We start from the raw sequence: 13,019 nt of genomic DNA, 5'->3' as shown, positions 1-13,019 counted from the left end.
AGACCTTTGAAATAAAAAGGAGCTCTGTAGCTCAACTACCTCTCTGATCCCAAGCCACAACTTATATTCAGGCTTTTGGTCTCCTCGTGTGTAAAGATCCTTGACTGGTCAAGTGCAGGCTCCTTTCAGATGGTGGAGGAGGGAGAAAAGGCTGCCTATCACAGGCCACCTTTTCAGTCCCACTTAAGGCTCTCTTGGGCCATTTAAAGCTCAAGTCCCATACCGCAGGTAAGAGGGGATTAACCTTGGGGGAGGAGGGAGGAATAACCCTGGGCAGAGGAAAGGGCCATATTCCCATCAGACAAGATCTGTTCTGGGTTTGTGGATCGCCGATGGGCATACCTGTTGGGCTGCCCAGCTGAAATGGAGGGACAAAAGAGCAGATCTCTGTCAAACCATTAACTTTGCAAGATATGCCCTGCTTGCTTTCTTCTCTCGGTCACTCCCCATCCCTCTATTGAGCCAAGTCCCCCCTCTCTTCCAAGGTATGTCCCAGGCGCCTTAATAAAACAGAAGCTGAAGCACTATTTAGGATAGGGGTGTGGAACCTCGAGCCCCAGGGCCAAACAGGGCCCTCCAGGCCTCTCTGTCTGGCTCTGGGGACTCTTCCCAGGCCACACTCTCTCCTAAGCCACATCCCTCACCAGCCCTACATCATATCTCCTTGGCTGTTATGGACTGGATGGAATGTAATTTGTTGCTCCACCTACTTTTGCCTCTGGCCCCACCCACCACTGCTAAGTGGCCCCCTGGAAGGCTGTCTGGATGGAATGTAGCCTGAGCTGAAAAACGTTCCCCATCCCAGTTTAAGGCTTCATATTCTTTCTGTAAAAAAATTCTTCTAATTCTTACAAGTTATTAAAGTGGTGGTCTCCTGCACACCAAGACAACCAGCGGGAGCCAAGTAAGAGTTCTTGGACACAGCCTAGAGCAGAGGCTCCCAAACTGTGGCCTACGATCTTCATTCAGGTGGTCTGTGGCATGTCCCTATTAAATATTCATATTGATTTTAACTGCATTGTACTGCTCCTTTTATTTCTTAGACTGTATTTTATTGTATTACAATTGAAATCACACGGAACACAAATTGTAATGCAATATAAGAAATAAAAGAAACAACAAAAATACAATTTAAAATCTAGCAGAGCGCACTACGATTGCTAAAACAGGCAGAAAAATAATTAAGTTTAGCCTTGGGAAGAGAAGACTGAGGGGAGGTATGATAGCACTCTTCAAGCACTTGAAAGGTTGCCACACAGCAGAGGGCCAGGATCTCTTCTCGATCATCCCAGAATGCAGGACACGGAATAATGGGCTCAATTTACAGGAAGCCAGAGTTTGGCTGAACATCAGGAAAAACTTCCTAACTGTTAGAGCAGTACAAGAATGGCACCAATTACCTAGGGAAGTGGGACGCTCTCCAACACCGGAGGTATTCGAGAGGCAGCTGGACAGCCACCTGTCGAGTATACTTTAACGTGGATTCCTGCACTGAGCAGGGAGTTGGTGTCGATAGCCTTATAAGCCCCTTCCAACTCTACCATTCTATGATTCTGTGATATGTGGTCCACCAAGAGCTTCAGCATTTTCAAGTGGTCCATGGGGGGAAAAAATGGAACCAATGACCTAGAGCACTGACTGGTGGGTTGGGACCCATTACTGGGTCATGGCGTGATGTTAGGCAAGTTGCAACAATAGCACCACCACATGAATATATGGTAAAACAAAATTAAGAAACAGGTCCCTAAATGCATAGTTGAATTAAGGGGGGGGCTGGATCTGAAAAGGTTGAAGACTGCTAGCCTATAGCAGCCTTGTAAATAAGTTACTAGCCTGGAAATAACAAAATAGTATTACTGCAATAGACTTAACAGGGCTGTTCTTCTGGAAATTGTTAGCCTGTTAAAAAATGTATTTATAAAAGTATGCAAATACCACCCTCTCACAAAACATCAATATACAGCAACATAAAAAAAATGTTAAAAGCAATCCAGAATGACTGGCTATTCAAGAAAATTTGAAACAACTGCATAAGCCTTCCAGCATAAAAAAAGCCTTCAAGAGACATCTGAAAGTCAAAAGCGAGAGTGCCTGCCAAATCTCTGCCAGAAGAGTGTTCTGCCGCATGGGAACAGCGACAATAAATGCCTCACTTCTGGTTGGGAGCCACTGGGCCTCTGTAACATGGAGGACAACTAACAATGTTCCTCTGAATGATCTCAGTGACTGGTCTAGAATGGAAGGGCTCAGACGGTCCTTAAGGTGACCAGGACTCAAGTTGTTCAAGGCTTTATATATTAACCCACCAGACCCTGTAGCAGGAGCAGCTCTACCATTAGGCAGAGCGAGGCAGCTGCCTCAGGCCAGTGTTTAAATACACGACTGGCAAAATCTTCAAACAACACTACTGCCTTGTCTTTTCTTGGCCCACCCTAAATTTCACCTTAACAGACTTGACCTTCCCTCTAACACATACACCATCTGCCCAAAGCGCTGATTGAGATTTGCCCTATTTCCACGTTTTTCCTGGGCAAGACTGAGCTTACTAGGCAGGGACTGTTCCTCCTCCAAGTTCTGCACAGCAGCAAGCACACTGTGGCCATTAAAAGCCACACATTAAAGGAGCAGTGCAAAGTTTTCATGCCACCGTAGCATCAATATACTGTTTGCCAGACAGCTGCCAATTAATCAGCTCTAAAAGACACATACCCCAATCCTGTGCACTAAGTTTGGGCACCTGCTTTGCGAGCAGAAGACCCCAAATTCAAACTCAGACAACTCCAGTTAAAAGGATCAGAGAGCAGGTGATTAGGACAGCGTTCCTGTGCCCAAGATCCTGGAGAACTGCTGCCAGCCAGAGTGGACAATGCTGGGCAAAAAGGACAAATAATCGGAATTCTTCCTGCTTTTATTGAATCACTATACTGCACTAGCTCACTCTTCTGCATTACAGAAGGAATACAGTCTCAGTTTGGCATACCAGCAGGTGGAAGAGATGAAGAGACCTGGACCACATCTGCACCATACATTTAAAACACTCTTATACCACTTTAACAGCCATAGCTTCCCCCAAAGCATCATGGGAACTGTAGCTTCTTGATGCTGAGAGATGTTATGAGACCCCTATACTGCTCACAGAGCTATAATCCCCAGAGTGGCTTAACAATCAATCCCTCTTCCCCTTAACAAACTACAATTCCCAGAATGCTTTGGGGAAAACCATACCTGTTTGAAGTGGTATAATGTATAGTGCAGATGGGGTCAATGTGCATGTGTAGCTCAGGCCTAAGATAAAGATGGTTGGCATCTCCACCAATTATATGTTTAGAATCATTCCAAAATTCACAACATCTTTCCATAAGTAAGTAAAAAAGTAGAAATTGGCATCTCTACAAATCCTGGGTTGTTTTTTTTTTGCAGGTGTGGGGTCTGTCATCCAGGCCATTTGCTGCAACTAGGTAACAAGCCCACCACCCCTGATAGAAAGGACCCCAAGGTCATAGTTCCAAGAGCCTGGGTTGATTTAACAGTTTATAGTGCTGGACTAAAGCCAGGAACACCCAGGTTGCAAATCCTTGTTTGACCATGAAGCACACTGGGGGACCTGGAGCTATTCTCACTGTCTCACAGATTAACCTACCCAACACGGTTGTTGTGAGGCTAAAATGCACCATCCTGATTTCCATGAAGGAAGGGTAGGATAAATGTGCCTAAAGAAGTAAAAAACAAATATTCCTAAGTAGCCAAAGGAAACAGTTTCACTACTTTGGATGAATCTCAGCCCTGTTTACCCTCTTCACATAGTTACTAATGTAGAGGACTTTGTGTTGGCATTAATATTACAGAAAATGAAATCTAAATTTATGGATTAAGAGCTAAGAGGATTTCCTATCTTTAATATTACAGCATTTTCACTTTGAGTGGAGAAATACCCCACAACGTTGTTATCCTTCACAGCTGCTTTGGAAAGCTTACTATCCAATTTCTTTTTCCCCACCTGTTCCCCCTACCTGCCTTATCTTACCACAAAGCTGTTTCAGGCAGGCATTAAAGAAACTCTATCCTAGTCACTGGAAGCTCCAATTGTTCATACTTTTGGAGCAAGACTGGAGCCTGTCCTTAAAAAGAGTTTGATCCGCAAGTTTTTATCTTAAACACACACCCTTCTGAGGTGCAGCCCCTATGCAAACCCACCACCAGGATGGCATTCCTCTGGGGGCAAAGTTATAACAGCCTCGCTACGACAGCCAAGATCAATTTATTTATTTATTTATTTATTTTATTTATTAAATTTATATACCGCCCGACTAGCAATAGCTCTCTGGGCGGTGAACATAAAACAAGATCAATGCATTGCATTAATAACAACCTCAGGGCAGATTGATTCAAAAAGAAAACAACAACTGTCCCGGATACTTAATAATAGAAGTGTTTCTCCTCCAGCCCGCTTCTTTGCTTAAAGCAGAATAACTCAATCGTGTCAGGACAACTAGAAGTCTGCTTGTGGGCGTGCTCAAGCAAAGATCAGGAAAAACAATCCTCTCTCTTCCTTGCCTCCCCCCCTCTTTTCCAACAAGGGAAGGAAGGGAGGGAGGGCATTGCCATTAGTAAGGAGTAGCACGCACGACTCCGATGGTGCAGCTCAAAAGGCTACACATTGATCGAATCAATGTTGAGGCTTGGGTTACTTTTTAATAGCAGGGAAGGCTCTCTAAGGTAGTTTCCATTTAATAGTTTCCAGGGAAGGAACCAACCGCTTTCTTGATGCCAAAGGAGAGGGCAACGATAATCAAGGCACCGCAACAACAACAAACAGGTCAGCGAAAATCCGACCCGCTTCTTCGCACTCAGCTCGCATAAGGGGCAAACCATCACCACCACCATCACGGGGTTTCACCTTTGCATGAAATGTGACCGGGGTGGGGGAGAACGCGCCGCCACCCCCTTCCCAACTCACCCCAGCCCCGCGATCCAACCCTACCCTAGAGATAAGGGAGCTCGCTTCTTACGCGCGCCCTCCGCTTTTTGTTTTACAGGCGCGCAAGCGGGCGACAGGCGCAGCCGCCACCCCGCTGCAGGCAAACCTTGGGAAAAGTCATTGGGGGGACCTTCCCCCGCTTTGCATTACTCCAACGCGGCAAGGGAGATGATGCCCCGCCACGGCCTCCTTCGACTTCCCCCTCTGCGCGCTCCCCCCCGCCGCTCACCTCCGCGTCCAGCTCCATATCCACCAGCTCCATGTCGGGCCAAGGTTCCGCTCCCAGCTGAGCAAGCGGCATCGCGGCTGTTTCCCCAAAGCCCCGACAAGGAATGCTGCAAGTCCGGCTAAGAGAATATCTCGACCCCTCTCCTCCTCCTCCTCCAGCCGCGCGTTAGGCTGCGTCTCGATCCGAGTGGTGCGCCGGCCAGCCAGGCACGCGCTGTACCCCAGCGCAGCCCTTCGCCTCTTCCACGCGGCCGCCTCCTCTTGCGCCCGGAGACTTTCTATGCCGCTTGTGTCCCAACCAACCTCCTACTCCGCGTCGGACTCCAACCTCCCCGGGAAGGAGGAGCCGAACGCCGGCCCGGAGCGCCTTATTGGTTGCTCGGCCTAGCGGGGAAGGTGAGGGCGGCTCCTCCTAAGGCATTGGCGGACTCTCCGGCGCTTTGCCCGCTTGCTCCGGGGAAGGGCGGAAAGAGGAAGCCCGGCTCATCGTAGCTTCTCCAGGTAGCAGTTTTGCCTCCGCCCCCCACCAAAAACTCTCGCCTTCGTAAATTCCGGTTTAAGTCATCCATCTGCAATCACGGCTGCCGCTCGTGCTTTAGCCGGCTGCGTGCGATCCTAAAGTTACGTATTAGTGAGTCAGCCTCCACCCACCTCCGCTGGACACAGTACGGGGCTTCCTTCCGAGTAAAAATGCAAAGGATTGCGCTGTTAATGGCAGTCCGATTCTAGCCAAACCGTGTTAACAAGAAAGCAAGTCCTGTTGAATTCATCGGAAGGTTACTCCCATGTAAGGGATCGCAGCTTGAAGGATTAACAACCGCGTAGAACCGGTTACCGGTCTTTTGACCACGTGCATGCCTTTGCTCCTCACGTGTTGTCTAATCCGGAAACACTACCACATGTTTATAGGACTAACGTGAATTAGGCTGTAGTCCTGTACAGATTTATCTGGGGAGTAAATCCCTGTACGGCAGCCTTTCCAACAACAACAAAAGGAAGAAACAGGAATTGTAATAATTAGCGGAACACAATTTATGGCAAAACGTAACTGACAGCCCATTTGACAAATCGAAAAATGAAATCTAATCAGATGAAATCTAATCTAATCCCTAGTGGTTGATGTAGGTCCTTTTTCCCATTCAGTGGGAGCTCTTTTGGATGTGGCAACACCACATCTCCACTGAAGCCTATTTTTTGGACAGGTGCCCACTTCTCTTTCTCACACTTTCAGATGTGCCCACTAGCCCCAAAAGGCTGCTGACTCTGGTTTTAGCAGATCTGGTCTCGCCTTAGTTTCTGCCTGGTAACCAGATACCCATTGCCAATTTTTCCACATAAAGTGGAAAGTGCTCCATGGCCAAAGCTTAAATCAGGAGTGGGGAACCTTTGGCCCTCTAGATATTGCTGAACTACAACTCCCATCAGCCATAGCGAGCATTCATTCATATATAAATTCATTCATTCACATATAAAACATCATAAAAACTTTAAAACATAAAAACAGACTTTAAAATATATTAGAACAAAACATCTTTAAAAAGATTTTTTAAAGCTTTACAAAAATCTTTTTAAAAAGCAAAGAAAGCATAGTCAATGGCCATGGGTGATGGGAGCTGTAGTTCAGCAACAGCTGGCAGGCCAAAAGTTCTCCACACCTGGCTTAGATGAAAGAAGCTGAGTCACAGGCTTCTTGATGTGACACCCTCTAACCAGGAATCCTTTCTTCTAAAGTCCCGGCTATTTCAGGCCAGGGATGAAGCAGGAGATCAATTTCCCACCTGCTCAGAGGACTCTATTTACGTTCATATGTTCTAGTAGTGGCACTGAGACTGGTTCTGGTGCCAAGCCCTGGCTCATATACAGCCTATATCCATGAGGCCTTCCCTCCCTGCCTTTACAGAGGTGGGGAACCTCAGGCTAGGAGGCCAAATACTTTTCACTGGCCTTTCTGCATGCCCTCCTTGAGTGCTTTTGCCTGGCTAGAATGTGCTCTTGAACTATGATGATAATGCCTCTTAACAGGTAAGCAATGTGTGTGTGTGTGTGTGTGTGTGTGTGTGTGTGTGTGTGTGTGTAGAAACCACTGACATAGCTTCTACATTGTATGCAGCCATTGCATCGTAGTCTATTCTACAAAAGTATGTGTCACAACTTTGCCCTGCCCTCATCCAGGCTACCACTGGTATGCAGCCCCTGGCAGCTTGACTACAAGGATGTGTGGCTCTTGGGCTGAAAAAGGTTCCCCATCCCAAGCAGTAGTGTAGTGGCAAATCCAGAAGTGCATGGTCCCTTCATGATAGTCATACCACGCCTCCACACAGCCTCGCATCCTTTTCCACTTTCCCTCATCTCCATCTTCCTTGCTCTCTCCATCATCTCCTAGTCCACACTCCACTACAACAGACATCCCTAGGAGCCAATCAGCATGAAAGGGAGGCTCCTTTCATTTCCTTTCACTGTGATTGGCTCCAGTCAACATGAAAGGACAAGGACTCTTCTCAGTGGCTAACCAACTCCCCTTTCATCCTGATTGGCTCATTCATAAGGACCTTGCTCCCAAAAAGTAAGGGGTCTATGACCATGTGACCCTCCTACACTCCTGCCCTTGAGCTAATCCAACCCCTCCTCTCCGGCTTTCCTCTGAAATACTAAGGCAGGGTGGGTAACTTTCTTTGGCCCAAGGGCTGCTGCACTCACCCTTGGCCATCCTTCTAGGGGATCTGCACCAGTGGCGAGTGAGGCTACCTGACATCCTCTCTCTCACACGCAGGCACACAAACCTACTCCTTAGCTCAGCCTTTCCCAACCAGTGTGCCTCCGGATGTTGTTGGACCACAACTCCCACCAGCCTCAGCCAGCATTGCCAATGGTCAGGAAACATGGGAATTGATTCCAGGCTGTCCATGGAGGCTCAGATTTCGGCAGTGAGCCGGGCAGCCTGGTATCAATTACACCTCATTCGTAGGCTGCAACCTTACCTCCCTGTTCATCAGCTCCCACTGGTAGTACATGCCCTGGTCACCTCTCGTTTAGACTACTGCAATGCGCTCTACGTGGGGTTACCCTTGAAAACGGTCCGGAAATTACAACTTATACAAAATGCTGCGGCTCGACTACTTACAAATTGTCGCCGCCGGGAACACATCACTCCAGTGTTATTCGATCTACACTGGCTTCCAGTTATTTTCCGGGCTCAGTTCAAGGTGTTGGTACTAACCTTTAAATCCCTACACGGTTTCGGACCAGTTTACCTGATGGAGCGCCTCCAGCGTCACCAATTATGCCACCCGACAAGATCAGCCACTCAGGGCCTTCTCTCAGTCCCACCAACTAAAACAGCTAGGTTGGTGGGGACTAGAGAGAGGGCATTTTCAGTGGCGGCCCCCACTCTCTGGAACTCCCTCCCATACGATCTTCGGCATGCCCCTTCCCTGAATGTATTCCGCAAAGCCTTGAAGACCTGGCTTTTCAGACAGGCCTTTGGGACTTCCGGGGAGGGTTAATTTTCAGGACTAACTACCTATTACTCTGAACTGTTATCATTCCTATTTATAGTTTCCTTGTTATATTGTATTTTATGTGTATTTTATTGTACTGCATTTACTGCAACTGATTTGTACATCGCCTAGAGTAGCCATTGGCCAGATAGGCGACACATAAATTAAATTATTATTATTATTATTATTAATTGTGGTCCAACATCTGGAGGCACACTGGTTGGGAAAGGCTGCCTTAGCTGATCTCTGTGACGATCAGTTCATGAAGGGAGTTCTTGCCCCCTCACCACTACTCATCAAATTATCAGTCTGATGACCAGGGAAGTGCGGATGTTCATTCCCATCAGGGGGCTGGATGAGGGCAGAGAGGTTTAAACCTCTTTGGCCTCACACCAGCATTCTGTCTTAATTTATTTTTTTATTTTTGCCACTGTTACCAACATTGGTGGAAACTGGGGGAGGGCATAAAAAATCTGCAGGGGGGCAAAGTTAGTCACCCATGAACTAAGGATTAGAAGCATGATAGGTCTTTTGGAAGAGGTTGCCCCATATCTAGCCATATTGTTGCACAATGGCTTTCCCAGGTCCTCGTGAAATCGAATGACCATCACTGCCTTTGAGCATCAAGCAATCTTTGTACAAAAAGTGTTTCCTACAAATTATAGTCCTGCAGATTCTTGGAATGCAAAATGCTGTCTTTAAAGAGGCATGTTTTGACACTTATCCAGATTTAGTTGCTGAAAGAGGTGAACAAAATCTTGTTTGATTATTTAACTGTTGAGAAAGCTCTGACCCAGAACTGAAGATTGCCATCTGTAAACTGCGGAAATGTGTTAAAAATAAAAGTTTGCTTTTTTTTTTATATACTCAAATGTCACCAGATAGGTAGTACATAGTAACCGGTAGGAATCGCACCACTGTATTGTCAAGATCATTGTGGAAAGTTAATGTCCAACATCCACAGAGTTCTTGTGGCAAAGCATGCCCCAATGCAACTTAAGAACTGGTCGGGGCGGGGGGAGGGGGACTTCTGCTCTGTTCCTTCTCACCCCCTCATTAATAGACTTATCTCAAGTATTTCATCTCAAGGAAATTGGCATATTGACAGTGTACCTGACAATGGTAATGGGGAATTAAAATATCAGAAGCTACTTAGTTTAAACTGCAAGTGAATTATGATGCACTTGTTTGGCATATCAGAACAGCAGTGGTGCCATCAGAACAGAACTTTGGGGCAGAAGGCCAGGACCCCACTCAGGAGAAGGAGCAAGTGGGTCCCCAAATGCAGCAGGGCTGGCTCACAATTTTGAAGCAACGCACATTACCCTTTAAAAAAGGGTTCTTCCATAAGACCATTAAACTCGTAGCACTAAACCCATAGTCATCTAACTGTGCCACTGCAGAACAGCGCCAGAAGGAAAATACATTCAGAGGAGAGAATTCGACAGAATTGGAAATGAACTGATGGTGACTACCAATAATCATTTCCCGGGAACTGGGTAGGAAAGCTTTGGCAGATCAGAGTAGACTTTGTGCCTTTTCTCTTGTTAGAACCCAAGGCCTATCACTTTTGCAGCTAATGGTCACTACGCTTATCTTGTATACATACATACCTATGTGGAACCTGCAAGAAAACGTTGCACTGTGGAGTGGTCCCGTTCAGCATTGCAGCCAGCCATGTCCTTTTCCAGGTTACTCCTTTCCATTCCCTCAAGGTTTCCCCTCTCCCTCCCCAACAGATGCTTGGTGTTGTCTACCCACTGAGCATGCTCAGGCCCCATGAGATTTTTGGAACTCTCCTGCTGTTGCATTGCTTCTTTTTCTTAAATGTTTTGTACTTCTACAAACTCTGGGGTTCCCCTAAGCCTGCCAATCCTTCCCTCTTTTTGCATGGATGGTGCTGTTTTGGCTACATAAGGATTAGCACTCAGAGAATGTCCTTACTGTTAGTATAGGATTGTCACAGACTGTGCCGCAGTTGCATCTCACAGCTATTTGGCCCCACTATCTACAGCCCTTTTTGCAATATTCCAATGTATGTTTGTATATTTATCTGTCTGCTAACAAAATATAACACTTCTTGCACCTGACAAAGTTGGTGCTAGTCCACCAAAGCTTCTGTTCATCTTTAAGGTATCGCTAAATTCCTTGATGTGTTTGCTGTTAACAGACTACCTCCTTCAAAGCAATCTGTTACTGCGAGCTTTGCAGGTTATGAATGTTTACTTGCATTTAAATTATTACTTAATAGGGTTGCCAGGTTCTTGGCCTGAGACTGATCCTGTATCTTTACGAGAAGAGAAAGTCAGCCAAGTGCACGTGTTCTTGCAACTCTGTAATGGGAAAAACCACAAGGTGCAATTCTCCCTTCTCCCTGCACAACTTTTAAAGATACAGAAGACCTTTTGGTTGCCAGGCCTGGCCTCCAAGAGGTCTTCTGTATCTTTAAAAGTTGTGGAGGGGGAAGGAAGAATTCCACCTTGTGGTTTTTCCCATTACAGAATTGCAAGAACACCTGCAGTTGGCTGACTTTCTCTTCTCCTAAAGATACAGGATCAGTCTCAGGCCAAGAACCTGGCAACCCTACTTGTGAATGTGTAAAATACTGATTTGAGTCGGATAATGCCGGTTAGGCTAGCTACATCATGACATGCAGAGAAAAGAGGAATAATGTTACCCAGTTGCCAAGGGTGTCTCTTCAATAGTACCTTTCCTGTAAAAAAATGATGATATGCGGTGAGCCTCTTGTAGAGCTTGTCTTTGCTTTTCATGCAGACTAACATGAACTAGCTACAATAATAGCCAACAAAAAAGAGAGAGGGAGAACACAACGGGAGCATTACTGCCATTCACAAGCATGTCTGCTCCTTTGATGTGAACGGAAAGGAGAAAACAGCTCTTGGAGACATCAAAGAATGCAATATTTAAAAAAAACAAAACCCCACAAGTGACACCAGCTGCTGCCTCTGGAGCAAAACAAGTGAAATTCCAGGATGGTCTGACTGTAAACAAAAATGCAAAGAGTGAAGCGCCTGTCTATGTGAATCAGCGTGCTTGGAGATGCTTTTCGAATTGCTGCTGTAAAAATGACAGTTGATAAACCCATGTTGGAGGGTTAATGACAATCTTTCCTTCATCTCCTGATTTTGAGTGACTCTTCCCGCTGCCCCATGGGCATACAAAGCGGGGCAAAAAAGAGGACAGGAGCTTGTGCACCTTTAATAGCCACGTGAAATAATGGATTTCAGTGGTGCAGCACCCTAATAAGGCCTGACTGAGGGCAGCGTCCTAAGCATATTACCTTTTACTTAGTCTCCATTTTTATTTTAAGAAACTTATCTTGTATGATGCAGTGATGACATGTGATACACACACCACGTCAGGGAAGGAAGCAACCTGCCTGGTAGATGTGTACCTCTTTCACCATTCAGAAAATCTGGAATGAGGCACGTTACCATTGTACAAAGAGCTCTGCTAGATCAGATCAAAGACCCATTGAAGTCCTGCATCATGCCTCCCACAGGGGCCAACCAGATTTCCTCCAGGAATCCCACAGTCTGGATATGAAGGCAATAGCCCTCTCCCAACTGTTAACCCCCCCTCAGTAACTGGGATTAGGGTGAGGTTTTTATGTTGCCTCTGTTTAGCCGTGGTGAGTGGGGTGGCTAGATGGAAAAGAGGATGGGGCTCCTGCACCTTTAATTATGGTGTAGAAAAGTTTATTGCAGCAGGTGTTTTGCCTGACAAGTGACACCTGCTGAGATTCCCTTTTCTACAAAATTATTAAAGGTGAGGGATCCCTGCCCTCTTTTGCACCACGCCACTCTAAAATTGGTGACTAATAGCCATCAAAAGACTCATCCTCCACAAATCCTCCTTTAGTAGCCATCTTAGTAGATCAGGTGTGGGGAACATTTGGCCCTCCAGATGTTGCTGAACTATGACTCCCATCATCCCTAGCTATTGGCCATGCTTGCCATGGCTGATGGGAGTTGTAGTTCAGCAACATCTGGAGGGCCAAAGGCTTCCCACACTGTCCTAAACTAAAGGTGGGGAACTGTTTTCAGCCCAAGGGCCACATTTCCTCATGGGCAACCTCCCAGGGGGCACATACAAGTGGTGTGTGGGGCCAGAGCCAAAAATAGACAAGACCAGGATGTGAATATTATCTTTGTACAGTAGGCTACATTCCAACCACACCCCTCTCTATCCTCCATTCAGACAAGCAAGAGGCATGATCAGAGTTCAAGACCACATTCCAGCCAGGCAAATGCACTCGAGGAGGGTGTAGAGCAGGTCCAGTGAGGAGGGTGGCC

At 46.5% G+C, this 13,019-nt stretch overlaps 1 protein-coding gene and 1 long non-coding RNA gene across 3 annotated transcripts in view; one reads left to right on the top strand and one right to left on the bottom strand.

Moving 5' to 3' along the window:
- The window catches only part of RPS6KA1 (ribosomal protein S6 kinase A1), a 128,222-nt gene extending 122,269 nt beyond the window's left edge, over positions 1-5,953 (bottom strand). Inside the window, exon 1 of one of the 2 annotated variants that reach the window (XM_061598042.1) lies at positions 5,208-5,953. In XM_061598042.1, coding sequence (XP_061454026.1) covers positions 5,208-5,279 — 72 coding nt within the window. In that variant the 5' untranslated portion in view covers positions 5,280-5,953. The remainder of the gene's footprint in view (positions 1-5,207) is intronic. The other variant, XM_061598043.1, reaches the window with a different exon arrangement.
- On the top strand, positions 4,588-12,656 carry LOC133371002 (uncharacterized). Its single transcript, XR_009759230.1, has 3 exons — positions 4,588-4,816; positions 5,037-7,228; positions 11,479-12,656. It is a non-coding gene; the product is annotated as an uncharacterized LOC133371002 (long non-coding RNA).
- Positions 12,657-13,019: the final 363 nt, after the last annotated feature.

Source organism: Rhineura floridana, chromosome 15 (assembly GCF_030035675.1).
Source record: "Rhineura floridana isolate rRhiFlo1 chromosome 15, rRhiFlo1.hap2, whole genome shotgun sequence".
Taxonomy (NCBI): domain Eukaryota; kingdom Metazoa; phylum Chordata; class Lepidosauria; order Squamata; family Rhineuridae; genus Rhineura; species Rhineura floridana.
The sequence above is the reverse complement of the archived record's forward strand: the minus strand, read 5'-3'. Positions and strand labels throughout refer to the sequence as shown.